The sequence below is a fragment of the Parambassis ranga genome, chromosome 8 (genome assembly GCF_900634625.1).
Source record: "Parambassis ranga chromosome 8, fParRan2.1, whole genome shotgun sequence".
Lineage (NCBI taxonomy): Eukaryota > Metazoa > Chordata > Actinopteri > Ambassidae > Parambassis > Parambassis ranga.
The window spans coordinates 10,973,790-10,989,235 of record NC_041029.1 but is presented as its reverse complement, the minus strand read 5'-3'; the positions used below and the strand labels follow the sequence as shown (position 1 = coordinate 10,989,235).

Below are 15,446 nucleotides of genomic sequence, written 5' to 3'. Positions count from 1 at the left end.
ATGGTTAGTATAATTATTAAGTGTAGAAGGACCTTTATTCTTCATATTTAGGCTACATGCATATAGGTGTTAGACTTAGGGGTGGGCGAATCGATCTAAATAGCGATAGTATCGATACCAACGTTAGGATCAGTAATTACTCGATACTAGCGTGATGAGATCGATATTTCTGTGGAAGTTTCTCTTAATACCTTCAGCAACTTTACTCGTATTTACTCGCAGTGCAGACAGCGCTCCTCTCTCACTCTGCTCAGTGCGCAGGCACACCCCGCCCCTCCCCCTCCTTCTCCACTCTGCCGGAGCAGACAGAGCTCCTGATTGGCTGTAAAGTACAGCTAGCATCATGGAGATGGCAGAGAGGAAGAGGAGCGCTGTTTGGAGTTCTATTTCGTATAGGCTTCGCCCTTTAAGGCTATCGCTAGTGGGTTTCATCCCTTCGCGCGCATGCGCAGCACTGAAAGATTTAATCACCGCCCACCTATTACGTGGGCCTCACCTCGGTCTCACCTCGAGTATAAATTGGACTGAGACCGGACAATCGGCTCCCATTTTTCTTCAGCGTAAGCTGCAGCACTAAGAGCGAGCTAAGAGCGAGCTAAGAGCGTGCAATGACGAGCAATAGCGAGCAAGAACGAGCAAGAGAGTCCGCTAAGTCCTCGGATGGCATCAGGATCTGCCCGGTGTGCCAGATCGGCTTCATCATGAGCTTTGATCTGCATGCCCGTTGCGAATCCTGCCTTGGCCCGGAGCACGCCGGCCTGGCGCTAACTCCACAGGCAGCGTGCCCCTATTGCAAGCTCCTTCCCGAGGACGAGAGGCGGCGGAGAGCAGATGCTTTCACCGCTGCAGCGGACGCAACTTTTCCCGTGGCAGATGACTACCCGTTAGAGGACGCTATTGCTCTTTTTGCAGAAGGGTCGGAGTCGGACGACTCTGCCCCACCTTCACCACATTCTCCTCAGGTCGATCCCCCTCTCCGGATGGAGGGGCTGGATGATGATGATAAGGAGATGCCTGGGGTTCACTCGGGAGTCCCCGAGGTCCCCGCTTTAATCCTTTCTCCCTTGCCGGCAATAGGCGCTCTCGTCAGGGATCTTCCTCAAATGATTCAGCGTGCGGCAGCGCTCAGGAACCTGACGGTGCCGTCGGCCGAGGAAGTAATTCCTCGGGACGAGATGGGAGGGCGTTATGCTTCAGTACACGCGGCTAGACGGGACCCTGTCTGGCCACGTTTTCCTGCTATTGTGCCGTATCTGTCGGGGGCAGCGGCAGAACCTGGAAAATAAAGGCGCCGGTCTCTACCTATTCTCCCATCACCAAGGTAGATGGGCTCACCGCCTCTGGTTTTCCTCCCGTCCCTCCCCTCGACCCCAGCCTCACATCTCTGTTTGGAGTCAGGGCCAACGTGCTGAGCGGACGCCGGCCAGCCCTGCCCTCCGGCAGAGATCAGCTGATCGCACGTTCTCATCAGTGTGCTTTTCAGATTAAAGCGGCAGCCAACAACATTTCTCTCCTGGCGTTTGCTATCACTAAGCTGACGGAGGATTCCGATTACCTTTCTGAGCAAGCCTTGGAGCTCGGCAACCTTGCCAGCGCCATCCTGAATCTGTGTGCATCAACTGCTGTCTGCGCGGCCCGGATCGCAGTGTGGCAACAGCTGATTCAGAGGAATATGTGGCTGCACCTGTCATCCTCCATTCCCGATGCTGTGAAGAAGGAGTTATTGGAGTGTCCTATCAGCTCGGACGGGCTGTTCGGTCCTCACCTTCAAGTGTTGGTGGATCACATGCAGAAAGCTTCTGAGGACGCAGAGAAAATTAAGAAGCATGTTGCTCGAGCCCAGCGCTCCTCTGGTCACTGGCGGGACCGCCGGGACCCGCGCCCCAGGCAGAGACGCCCCCCAGTACCTATGACGGCTGCGTCTCAGCCACAGCAACCACTACCTGCTTCTTTCAGTGCTCCACCGCCGTCTCACCCGGTGCCCGCGGCGGCACCCCGAGGCAACAGACAGCGGCGGCCGGCATGCACTTGGTCTAACCCTCCTCTGCAGCCTCCCAGGAAGCAGCCCAAGAAACAGTGACGGTGCGGGGGGGATATGTGTGATATTGTTTGTAAGGATGTTGGGAGTGTTTCTCCCCGTTTTGAAATAAAACACGTACATCCTGTTGAGAGCAATCCTACAGCTCAGGCTGTCGCACACATGTCTCCCACACAGTGTGAGCCTGCAGTCTCTAACCTTTCGGTTACGATACAGCAGGAGCTCATATCACACAAGCAGCACGTCTCTCTGTCTTCACCTGTGCCTCTCTCTGATGAGCCGTCACACACACAGACGCTCTCAGCTTTGCACAGTCTCTCTCCTCCTCACTTACCAGTGAGCGGGGATGAGTCTCCCTCTCTGTGTCATAAGCCCTGTCTGTCAGCACAGCGGCACATAAATGACTTTTCTGACGCCGCTCCACATCTCTCGGGGATGGCAGCGTGCGCTGCGTCTATCCCACAGACACATGACTTGCCCTTTCGATCGGAGCCCCCCATGGGTTGCCATGGCAACGGCGGCAGGGGCTCAGACAAGGGGCGTCTCCGTAGTAGCGGCGGAGTGTCAGACAGGTGTACGCCCGCTTTCAGAGCGTTACTCAGAGTGGCGGCGCGTATGTTCCCTGGACAGATGGATGGACAGGCTGATCAGCAGAGGTTACACTCTACAGTTCGCCACAACACCTCCGCCCTTCAACGGCATTCTGGAGACAGATCTCTCCTCCCCAGGCCAGCGTCAGGCTCTCCAGGCGGAACTGGAAGAGCTGCTGGTGAAGCGGGCGATTTCCAGGGTTCCGCGGGGACAGGAAAATCAGGGGTTTTACTCCCGTTATTTCCTGGTTCCGAAGAAGACAGGGGGAATGAGGCCCATTCTCGATCTGTCTTACTTCAACAAATCAATAATGAAAAGACCGTTTCACATGCTGACTGTGAATCAGGTGCTGGAATGTGTGCGTCAGGGAGATTGGCTCACATCCATAGACCTAAAAGACGCGTATTTCCACGTCCCCGTTGTTCCCAAACACAGGAGATACCTGCGTTTCTCTTTTCTGGGGATCCAGTACGAGTACAGTCGCCTTCCGTTCGGCTATTCTCTGGCTCCCCGGACTTTTTCAAGGTGTGTGGAGGCGGCGCTGCGGCCGCTACATATGTCAGGGATGAGAGTGCTGTTTTACCTGGACGACCTGCTGCTGCTGGCTCGGTCCAGAGAGGAAGCTGCGTCACACACAGAGCGGCTAGTGAGCCACCTGTCGAACCTGGGGTTTATGATAAACTGGGAAAAGAGTTCCCCTGTCCCTGCTCAGACGGTGATTTATCTGGGGGTGGAGCTGAACACAGCCGTGATGAGAGCGCGGCTCTCACAGCAGAGAGTGGAGGCGCTGACGGCGCTTCTCCATCGTGTGTCACCTGGCAGCGTTGTGACAGCGCTCTCCATCATGCAGCTGTTGGGCATGATGTCAGCGGGTCATGCCGTAGTTCCTCTGGGACTGCTTCATATGAGACGACTGCAGAGATGGTTCATCCGTTTGCGCATCGATCCCGTGCATCAACGGAGACGCATGGTGTCGGTGCCTCCCTCCGTAAGTCCCGATCTTTCTTATTGGAGGAATCGACAGGTCCTGTCGGAAGGTGTGCCTCTGGGAAGGGCAGTGTCACACATCTCAGTGTTCACAGACGCATCTCTGTCAGGATGGGGAGGAACGTGTCTGTCTCTGGTGGTGGGAGGACGGTGGGCAGCGCACCCGTCACTCCACATAAACGCGCTGGAGCTTCTCACCGTGTGGAAAGTGATCCAGCATTTCGCCCATGTACTGCAGAATCAGCATGTTCTGATTCACACAGACAACAGAGCAGCAGCGGCATACATAAATCGACAGGGAGGAGTGCGCTCCGCCCAGTTGTTAAACATAGCCAGACGGCTGCTGCGCTGGGCGCACACACACCTTCTCTCTATCAGAGCGGTGTACGTCCCAGGTGTACTGAACAAAGGAGCGGATGTGATGTCGAGGGGAGGTCCTCGTTCCGGGGATTGGAGTCTCCATCCCGATCTGGCCGGGCAGATCTGGAGCAGGTTCGGAAGAGCGCAAGTGGATCTGTTTTCCAGACGCGAGAATGCGCTGTGCGCTCTGTGGTTTTCTCTGAGCGCACGGGACAATCCTCCACTGGGAGTGGATGCTTTTGCGCATCGACCGTGGCCCAGGATGCTTCTATATGCGTTTCCTCCAGTCACACTTATCCCTCAGTTTCTGGACAGAGTGAGAGTGGAGCAGCTGTCGGCCATTTTAGTGGCGACAGTGCGCACGAATGCGTCGTGGTTTCCCTGCCTACAGCAGATGTTATCAGGCAGTCCGTGGGAACTACCCTGGCGCGGGGACGCGCTCTCACAGGCAGGAGGAGCGATCAGGAGCTATCCCATAATAGGCCAGCGGCTGTGGGTCTGGCCGCTGAACGGGAGCGCCTAGAGAGACTGGGTCTCTCCCGCGAGGTTGTGGGGACTATCCAGGGTGCTAGAGCTGAGTCTACCAGAGCCTCTTACTCTGCAAAATGGTCTGCTTTCCAGCAGTGGTGCATTGACAGGAGTGTGGATTCCACCAGCTGCCCCCTGCCTCTTGTGTTGTCTTTTCTCCAGCGGTTGCTGGACAGAGGCTTGGCTTTTAGTACAATTAAAGCCTACGCGGCTGCGGTGTCTGCCTGTCATGAGGGTTTTGGTGACAGAACAGTTTTTAGCCATCCTTTAACAAAGCGTTTTTTGAAGGGAGTGCGGAGACACATGTGTCCCGCTCCTTTGCTCCCCAGTGGGATTTGGCGTTAGTTTTACGCGCACTAACCAGGGCGCCCTTTGAGCCCCTGGATACAGTTTCACTGAAGTTTGTGTCTCTTAAAGCTGCTTTGTTGTTGGCTTTAACATCTGCAAAGAGAGTCAGTGATTTATCTGCCCTCTCTGTGGCCCCCTCCTGCCTCAGGATTCAGGGGGATGGCAGTTCAGCTGTATTGCGTCCTAATCCGACTTTTATACCTAAGAGCATCACTAGCTCTTTCAGATCCAGGGTGATAACGTTGGATGGTTTTTTCCCTCCGGTGTCCGGTGCGCGCGTTGTCCTGTTATGTGGCGCGCACAGCTGCTGTGCGCCGCACGCAGCGTCTGTTTGTGCATTACAGAGTTCAGTCTTTGGGTCTTCCTTTGTCTGCTCAGCGCCTGTCACACTGGCTGTGTGAGGCGATCTCACAGGCATATCTGTCATCTGATGCTGTCCCTCCAGACAGGATCAGGGCACACTCCACCAGGGGGATCTCATCCTCTGCGGCTTTGCACAGAGGGATGACAGTGGCTGATATCTGCTCTGCAGCATCCTGGTCCTCCCCCTGTTCATTTGTGCGTTTTTATCTGCGGGATGTTTCTGGGTTATCCATGACCCGCGCTGTTCTGGGTTTTTTGTCAGAATGAGCTGTGCTGTGTTCCTCCTCCCGGCCTGTTGGCGGGTGAGGCACGTCTCTCTCCCTGTGCTTCCTTCCTCTGTTTTTTCGGCACATGGTGATTGTGTGACTACACTGCTGTGTTATTGTTTCAGTGTAGTGATCTGGCAGGTGTGTGGTTATGCTTGTGGTACCGTACGGACCCAGTGAGGCATGGACTACATCCTGCTTCGCCTTTAACCCACTAGCGATAGCCTTAAAGGGCGAAGCCTATACGAAATAGAACGTTGGTTACGTATTGTAACCCCAGATTCTATGAGTATAGGCGCAGCCCTTTAAGCTGTGGGCCTCACTGGTTCCTATTTTTGGCTGAAGAAAAAGCCGTTTTTTATTTGGGAGCCGATTGTCCGGTCTCAGTCCAATTTATACTCGAGGTGAGACCGAGGTGAGGCCCACGTAATAGGTGGGCGGTGATTAAATCTTTCAGTGCTGCGCATGCGCGCGAAGGGATGAAACCCACTAGCGATAGCCTTAAAGGGCTGCGCCTATACTCATAGAATCTGGGGTTACAATACGTAACCAACGTTATTTCACGGCGACAGACGAGAAGAAGAAACTGCTACTGTGAGGTGTGCAGGAAAGTGACCTGCCACTGTGGAAACACAACTCATTTACACAAACATAATGCAGCAGAGCCCAAAGACCTCGAGCTGCAGAGTAAACAGAGGGAGGAGGAAGAGGCAGATCCCCAAACACGAACCAGAGACAGTGGTCACTGACAAAGGCTTTACTGCAAAACACAGGTAGATGATTTAAAAAAGTGAAGGTTGAGTAATTGAGTAATCTGCAGCATGAATTAATGCTGTCTTTCTGAGTGCTGTGATAAGACATGGATCGTTATCACAAGGAGCATTGCTGACATGATTGTGAAGTTAAAATTTCAAACTTATACAGTTCTGCACTTTTGTTTGCAGCTTGATTTATTAACAAATGTTTCTTGTGTTTTATTATTCTGCCAATTACGATAATCTATTTAAAGGCAAAAAAAATTATTTATGATCATGAAATTTCAATGTAAAAGTATCGGTATCGGTGATACTGGCCCTGTATTTACTTGGTATTGGATCACCCTAGTTAGACTTTTATCAAATTATCTCCATTATGTTATCATGGCTGTCACAAGGGGCATCGCTGACAAGATTGTTATAATTTCATACAAGTTCTCCTCCATACAGTTCTGCTTCTGTTCTGTTTGCAGCTTGATTTACTTAACAAATATTTGTGTATTATTCTGCTAATCATGATCAACTAATTAAAGGCAAAAAAAAAATCATTGTATGATCATGAAATTTCTAAAGTAAAAGTATCAGTGATACCGGCCCGGTATTTACTTGGTATGGGATCGATACTGAAATTTTCAATATCGCCCACCCCTATGTGTCCTGTTGTATACATTGAAAAAAGTGATTTGCTTTTTACTGGAATGCTTTAGAAATTCAGCACAACGCCTAAACCTTCTACAAAGACTCACTCTTTAGAAGAAGTGGGTGGCTCTTAGAAGAGCCGTTGGGTTTTTGTGCGAGCAGCAGCTGTTTACTTGGAGCTGGTGTACTTAGTGACGGCCTTGGTGCCCTCAGACACGGCGTGCTTAGCCAGCTCACCGGGCAGCAGCAGCCTGACGGCGGTCTGGATCTCCCTGGAAGTGATGGTAGAGCGCTTGTTGTAGTGAGCCAGACGAGAGGCCTCGGAGGCGATGCGCTCAAAGATGTCGTTCACAAAGGAGTTCATGATGCTCATGGCCTTGGAGGAGATGCCGGTATCAGGGTGCACCTGCTTCAACACTTTGTACACGTAGATAGCGTAGCTCTCCTTCCTGGTCTTTCTCTTCTTCTTGCCTCCTTTGCCGGCGGTCTTGGTCACGGCTTTCTTGGAGCCCTTCTTGGGCGCAGACTTTGCGGGTTCAGGCATATTGAGTCTTCGACACTTCTCAGCAACGAATCACTCTCATGGCTCACAGCGACTCCTCTTATACAGGCTGCATGCAAACACCATTGTGCAGTTCCTTGTCTGTGATTGGCTGAGCTTCTCAGCTGATTACGGGTGGAAGGTTCCGCATGGTTTGGCATGGAAGCGGTTAAAATTGGTGCGCACACTGTATATGGAAAGAAAAGGCGGGCTGTGCCTGCAACACTGTATCACTGCTGCACTAGTTGTTATATCTTGTAGAATGTGGTGCGTTGTGTTTTCTATAAACATGCTGTTACTGACAGGAGAGCAGCAGATTCTTCTTCTTCCCCCTCTCACCTCTGCTGTCTTTCCATGCTCTTTAAAACAGCCGTTATAACCACATATATAAGAAACCTCAGTGACTTCAGAAACATTTGGTTCATTTCTATGAACAATGTTGCTTCTCATTTTCATGATGATCGTGTCCAGTCTGGTTTCTGGCCCAGCTTTATTACAACTTAACTCAAACTCAAGTAAGTAAATCCCTCCCTAACGTTGAATTAAATTGTTATATGGCCATTTAAGAGCTAATGACAAACAACAAAAGTTGAACTACATTACTGCACTCATTTTCACTAATCCTGTAATAAGAAATCAGAAATACTTTATTGATCTGCTTGTATTCCAGGTGCTCCATACTCAAAACAGGTTAGACATAAAATAAGGTAAAATAGTAAGAGTAGAGTAAAATAATACCTAATAAAATCGATCGAAAAAACGATAATGAACATTCAAGTAATCTCTGGTCTCATATCTCATATATAATACTGTAAATAACTATTAACCTGAATACTGTGTTGTCAGGGAATCCAGCTCCACCCCCACAACAACACCGGCCCTTCTGATCAGTTTATCGAGTCTGTTTGTGTCCACTGCTTTCAGTCTGCTGCTGATGTTAAACGACCAGAGCCATCTCCTTTATGTTTTATCATAATTCATGTTGTTGTGTACATACAAAGCTGATCATGCATTTATTGTGAGTCTACACTAAACGTACCAGTTCAACTAATTGTAGAACTCAGCTCTTCATTGATAGTGTGTGTGGTCCTTAAAAGGACCTTTGTTTTGTGTTGTTGGATCTGTCACAGTTTAACCGCCGAAGCCGTACAGAGTGCGTCCCTGCCTCTTCAGAGCATACACCACATCCATGGCGGTCACAGTCTTTCTCTTGGCGTGCTCGGTGTAGGTGACGGCATCACGGATCACATTCTCCAGGAAGACCTTCAACACACCGCGGGTCTCCTCGTAGATCAGACCAGAGATACGCTTCACTCCACCACGGCGAGCCAGACGGCGGATAGCGGGCTTGGTGATTCCCTGAATGTTATCACGGAGAACTTTACGGTTCTATTTCGTATAGGCTTCGCCCTTTAAGGCTATCGCTAGTGGGTTTCATCCCTTCGCGCGCATGCGCAGCACTGAAAGATTTAATCACCGCCCACCTATCACGTGGGCCTCACCTCGGTCTCACCTCGAGTATAAATTGGACTGAGACCGGACAATCGGCTCCCATTTTTCTTCAGCGTAAGCTGCAGCACTAAGAGCAAGCTAAGAGCAAGCTAAGAGCGAGCTAAGAGCTAGCAATGACGAGCAATAGCGAGCAAGAACGAGCAAGAGAGTCCGCTAAGTCCTCGGATGGCATCAGGATCTGCCCGGTGTGCCAGATCGGCTTCATCATGAGCTTTGATCTGCATGCCCATTGCGAATCCTGCCTTGGCCCGGAGCACGCCGGCCTGGCGCTAACTCCACTGGCAGCGTGCCCCTATTGCAAGCTCCTTCCCGAGGACGAGAGGCGGCGGAGAGCAGATGCTTTCACCGCTGCAGCGGACGCAACTTTTCCCGTGGCAGATGACTACCCGTTAGAGGACGCTATTGCTCTTTTTGCAGAAGGGTCGGAGTCGGACGACTCTGCCCCACCTTCACCACATTCTCCTCAGGTCGATCCCCCTCTCCGGATGGAGGGGCTGGATGATGATAAGGAGATGCCTGGGGTTCACTCGGGAGTCCCCGAGGTCCCCGCTTTAATCCTTTCTCCCTTGCCGGCAATAGGCGCTCTCGTCAGGGATCTTCCTCAAATGATTCAGCGTGCGGCAGCGCTCAGGAACCTGACGGTGCCGTCGGCCGAGGAAGTAATTCCTCGGGACGAGATGGGAGGGCGTTATGCTTCAGTACACGCGGCTAGACGGGACCCTGTCTGGCCACGTTTTCCTGCTATTGTACCGTACCTGTCGGGGGCAGCGGCAGAACCTGGGAAAATAAAGGCGCCGGTCTCTACCTATTCTCCCATCACCAAGGTAGATGGGCTCACCGCCTCTGGTTTTCCTCCCGTCCCTCCCCTCGACCCCAGCCTCACATCTCTGTTTGGAGTCAGGGCCAACGTGCTGAGCGGACGCCGGCCAGCCCTGCCCTCCGGCAGAGATCAGCTGATCGCACGTTTCACTGACCGTTCTCATCAGTGTGCTTTTCAGATTAAAGCGGCAGCCAACAACATTTCTCTCCTGGCGTTTGCTATCACTAAGCTGACGGAGGATTCCGATCACCTTTCTGAGCAAGCCTTGGAGCTCGGCAACCTTGCCAGCGCCATCCTGAATCTGTGTGCATCAACTGCTGTCTGCGCGGCCCGGATCGCAGTGTGGCAACAGCTGATTCAGAGGAATATGTGGCTGCACCTGTCATCCTCCATTCCCGATGCTGTGAAGAAGGAGTTATTGGAGTGTCCCATCAGCTCGGACGGGCTGTTCGGTCCTCACCTCCAAGTGTTGGTGGATCACATGCAGAAAGCTTCTGAGGACGCAGAGAAAATTAAGAAGCATGTTGCTCGAGCCCAGCGCTCCTCTGGTCACTGGCGGGACCGCCGGGACCCGCGCCCCAGGCAGAGACGCCCCCCAGTACTTATGACGGCTGCGTCTCAGCCACAGCAACCACTACCTGCTTCTTTCAGTGCTCCACCGCCGTCTCACCCGGTGCCCGCGACGGCACACCGAGGCAACAGACAGCGGCGGCCGGCATGCACTTGGTCTAACCCTCCTCTGCAGCCTCCCAGGAAGCAGCCCAAGAAACAGTGACGGTGCGGGGGGGATATGTGTGATATTGTTTGTAAGGATGTTGGGAGTGTTTCTCCCCGTTTTGAAATAAAACACGTACATCCTGTTGAGAGCAATCCTACAGCTCAGGCTGTCGCACACATGTCTCCCACACAGTGTGAGCCTGCAGTCTCTAACCTTTCGGTTACGATACAGCAGGAGCTCATATCACACAAGCAGCACGTCTCTCTGTCTTCACCTGTGCCTCTCTCTGATGAGCCGTCACACACACAGACGCTCTCAGCTTTGCACAGTCTCTCTCCTCCTCACTTACCAGTGAGCGGGGATGAGTCTCCCTCTCTGTGTCATAAGCCCTGTCTGTCAGCACAGCGGCACATAAATGACTTTTCTGACGCCGCTCCACATCTCTCGGGGATGGCAGCGTGCGCTGCGTCTATCCCACAGACACATGACTTGCCCTTTCGATCGGAGCCCCCCATGGGTTGCCATGGCAACGGCGGCAGGGGCTCAGACAAGGGGCGTCTCCGTAGTAGCGGCGGAGTGTCAGACAGGTGTACGCCCGCTTTCAGAGCGTTACTCAGAGTGGCGGCGCGTATGTTCCCTGGACAGATGGATGGACAGGCTGATCAGCAGAGGTTACACTCTACAGTTCGCCACAACACCTCCGCCCTTCAACGGCATTCTGGAGACAGTTCTCTCCTCCCCAGGCCAGCGTCAGGCTCTCCAGGCGGAACTGGAAGAGCTGCTGGTGAAGCGGGCAATTTCCAGGGTTCCGCGGGGACAGGAAAATCAGGGGTTTTACTCCCGTTATTTCCTGGTTCCGAAGAAGACAGGGGGAATGAGGCCCATTCTCGATCTGTCTTACTTCAACCAATCAATAATGAAAAGACCGTTTCACATGCTGACTGTGAATCAGGTGCTGGAATGTGTGCGTCAGGGAGATTGGCTCACATCCATAGACCTAAAAGACGCGTATTTCCACGTCCCCGTTGTTCCAAAACACAGGAGATACCTGCGTTTCTCTTTTCTGGGGATCCAGTACGAGTACAGTCGCCTTCCGTTCGGCTATTCTCTGGCTCCCCGGACTTTTTCAAAGTGTGTGGAGGCGGCGCTGCGGCCGCTACATATGTCAGGGATGAGAGTGCTGTTTTACCTGGACGACCTGCTGCTGCTGGCTCGGTCCAGAGAGGAAGCTGCGTCACACACAGAGCGGCTAGTGAGCCACCTGTCGAACCTGGGGTTTATGATAAACTGGGAAAAGAGTTCCCCAGTCCCTGCTCAGACGGTGATTTATCTGGGGGTGGAGCTGAACACAGCCGTGATGAGAGCGCGGCTCTCACAGCAGAGAGTGGAGGCGCTGACGGCGCTTCTCCATCGTGTGTCACCTGGCAGCGTTGTGACAGCGCTCTCCATCATGCAGCTGTTGGGCATGATGTCAGCGGGTCATGCCGTAGTTCCTCTGGGACTGCTTCATATGAGACGACTGCAGAGATGGTTCATCCGTTTGCGCATCGATCCCGTACATCAACGGAGACGCATGGTGTCGGTGCCTCCCTCCGTAAGTCCCGATCTTTCTTATTGGAGGAATCGACAGATCCTGTCGGAAGGTGTGCCTCTGGGAAGGGCAGTGTCACACATCTCAGTGTTCACAGACGCATCTCTGTCAGGATGGGGAGGAACGTGTCTGTCTCAGGTGGTGGGAGGACGGTGGCCGGCGCGCCCGTCACTCCACATAAACGCGCTGGAGCTTCTCACCGTGTGGAAAGTGATCCAGCATTTCGCCCATGTACTGCAGAATCAGCATGTTCTGATTCACACAGACAACAGAGCAGCAGCGGCATACATAAATCGACAGGGAGGAGTGCGCTCCGCCCAGTTGTTAAACATAGCCAGACGGCTGCTGCGCTGGGCGCACACACACCTTCTCTCTATCAGAGCGGTGTACGTCCCAGGTGTACTGAACAAAGGAGCGGATGTGATGTCGAGGGGAGGTCCTCGTTCCGGGGATTGGAGTCTCCATCCCGATCTGGCCGGGCAGATCTGGAGCAGGTTCGGAAGAGCGCAAGTGGATCTGTTTTCCAGACGCGAGAATGCGCTGTGCGCTCTGTGGTTTTCTCTGAGCGCACGGGACAATCCTCCACTGGGAGTGGATGCTTTTGCGCATCGACCGTGGCCCAGGATGCTTCTATATGCGTTTCCTCCAGTCACACTTATCCCTCAGTTTCTGGACAGAGTGAGAGTGGAGCAGCTGTCGGCCATTTTAGTGGCGCCAGTGCGCACGAATGCGTCGTGGTTTCCCTGCCTACAGCAGATGTTATCAGGCAGTCCGTGGGAACTACCCTGGCGCGGGGACGCGCTCTCACAGGCAGGAGGAGCGATCAGGAGCTATCCCATAATAGGCCAGCGGCTGTGGGTCTGGCCGCTGAACGGGAGCGCCTAGAGAGACTGGGTCTCTCCCGCGAGGTTGTGGGGACTATCCAGGGTGCTAGAGCTGAGTCTACCAGAGCCTCTTACTCTGCAAAATGGTCTGCTTTCCAGCAGTGGTGCATTGACAGGAGTGTGGATCCCACCAGCTGCCCCCTGCCTCTTGTGTTGTCTTTTCTCCAGCGGTTGCTGGACAGAGGCTTGGCTTTTAGTACAATTAAAGCCTACGCGGCTGCGGTGTCTGCCTGTCATGAGGGTTTTGGTGACAGAACAGTTTTTAGCCATCCTTTAACAAAGCGTTTTTTGAAGGGAGTGCGGAGACACAGGCCTGTGTCCCGCTCCTTTGCTCCCCAGTGGGATTTGGCGTTAGTTTTACGCGCACTAACCAGGGCGCCCTTTGAGCCCCTGGATACAGTTTCACTGAAGTTTGTGTCTCTTAAAGCTGCTTTGTTGTTGGCTTTAACATCTGCAAAGAGAGTCAGTGATTTATCTGCCCTCTCTGTGGCCCCCTCCTGCCTCAGGATTCAGGGGGATGGCAGTTCAGCTGTATTGCGTCCTAATCCGACTTTTATACCTAAGAGCATCACTAGCTCTTTCAGATCCAGGGTGATAACGTTGGATGGTTTTTTCCCTCCTCCTCACAGTTCTGATGAGGAGAGGACATCTCATCTTCTCTGTCCGGTGCGCGCGTTGTCCTGTTATGTGGCGCGCACAGCTGCTGTGCGCCGCACGCAGCGTCTGTTTGTGCATTACAGAGTTCAGTCTTTGGGTCTTCCTTTGTCTGCTCAGCGCCTGTCACACTGGCTGTGTGAGGCGATCTCACAGGCATATCTGTCATCTGATGCTGTCCCTCCAGACAGGATCAGGGCACACTCCACCAGGGGGATCTCATCCTCTGCGGCTTTGCACAGAGGGATGACAGTGGCTGATATCTGCTCTGCAGCATCCTGGTCCTCCCCCTGTTCATTTGTGCGTTTTTATCTGCGGGATGTTTCTGGGTTATCCATGACCCGCGCTGTTCTGGGTTTTTTGTCAGAATGAGCTGTGCTGTGTTCCTCCTCCCGGCCTGTTGGCGGGTGGGGCACGTCTCTCTCCCTGTGCTTCCTTCCTCTGTTTTTTCGGCACATGGTGATTGTGTGACTACACTGCTGTGTTATTGTTTCAGTGTAGTGATCTGGCAGGTGTGTGGTTATGCTTGTGGTACCGTACGGACCCAGTGAGGCATGGACTACATCCTGCTTCGCCTTTAACCCACTAGCGATAGCCTTAAAGGGCGAAGCCTATACGAAATAGAACGTTGGTTACGTATTGTAACCCCAGATTCTATGAGTATAGGCGCAGCCCTTTAAGCTGTGGGCCTCACTGGTTCCTATTTTTGGCTGAAGAAAAAGCCGTTTTTTATTTGGGAGCCGATTGTCCGGTCTCAGTCCAATTTATACTCGAGGTGAGACCGAGGTGAGGCCCACGTGATAGGTGGGCGGTGATTAAATCTTTCAGTGCTGCGCATGCGCGCGAAGGGATGAAACCCACTAGCGATAGCCTTAAAGGGCTGCGCCTATACTCATAGAATCTGGGGTTACAATACGTAACCAACGTGACGCTTGGCGCCTCCTTTACCGAGTCCTTTTCCTCCTTTGCCTCGTCCACTCATGTTTGCTGGGTGAAATACTCACTGAATGTGAAGAGCTCAAGGTTCACAAGTATTTATTTCTTGCCTGAGGACGTGGTAGAAGACAGAGGCGGGCCTAACCTTTCTCTGTGTGTTTTTTTTGACCAGCGCCCCCTTCTGGACAACAGCTGGAAACACATATTGCGTGAAGTTCTACACAGAACCATCACACTGTTTTTTTAGATTAATGCACGCAGAACATTCCAACAAACATCACAAACCACTTGATGCAGAAAGGGTGCACATTTTACGCACTTGGACACACTGATCAATAATCGTAATGAAGGTGAATTCCTGCTCTTCTATGTTCTTGCTTCCCTGTGTGATAAAAATGTCAATTTCACAGAATGTTCTAAACGATATAAATAAAATTGGAAAAATTATGCAGTTGTGTTTTCAGAGGATGGGGAGGCCTAAGAAGGAGCAGCCTCTCACAGATGGTCTTGGCGGTCTGTTTGTATCTGTCTAGCTGATAAGCCATCACTTCTACATTCTGAAGTTTGGGAACGAAGAAGACGTTTGCATTTCGTTTGAACTCCCGGAGCAGAAGGCATCAGTCGTGTAGCACTGATGACCACCTGAACGTTTTAAAAGCTGATCTCCTCGGGCAGGTGTAACACCTGGTTTTCTGTGAACACGTGCAGTGAGGAAGTAGTCCAGCTTCTCCAGACCTCCCAGAGTGTCCTTCAGCTCTTCATGTACTGCTTAAAGGCCTGACCTTTGTCCTCATTTATTCATATATATATATATATATATATATGTGTGTCTCTTCACCTGGTACCTTGGGATGGGCTGTGTGGGGGTTGGGCTCTGGACAGAAGGTGCAGTGTCTGTGTTTCTCAGTTGAGTGG

At 52.3% G+C, this 15,446-nt stretch overlaps 2 protein-coding genes across 2 annotated transcripts; both read right to left on the bottom strand.

Moving 5' to 3' along the window:
* Positions 1 to 6,835: 6,835 nt before the first annotated feature.
* Positions 6,836 to 7,427, bottom strand: LOC114439819 (histone H2B 1/2). Its single transcript, XM_028411996.1, has one exon. It carries the CDS (start codon positions 7,417 to 7,419, stop codon positions 7,045 to 7,047), a length of 375 nt encoding a protein of 124 aa, XP_028267797.1. The 5' UTR covers positions 7,420 to 7,427; the 3' UTR covers positions 6,836 to 7,044.
* Positions 7,428 to 8,331: 904 nt separating this feature from the next.
* Positions 8,332 to 14,577, bottom strand: LOC114440605 (histone H4-like). Its single transcript, XM_028413107.1, has 2 exons — positions 14,521 to 14,577; positions 8,332 to 8,805 (listed from the first exon to the last, which is right to left on the bottom strand). The coding sequence occupies exons 1-2, from the start codon at positions 14,575 to 14,577 to the stop codon at positions 8,548 to 8,550; spliced, it is 315 nt and encodes a 104-aa protein (XP_028268908.1). The 3' UTR covers positions 8,332 to 8,547.
* Between the last annotated feature and the right edge of the window lie 869 nt (positions 14,578 to 15,446).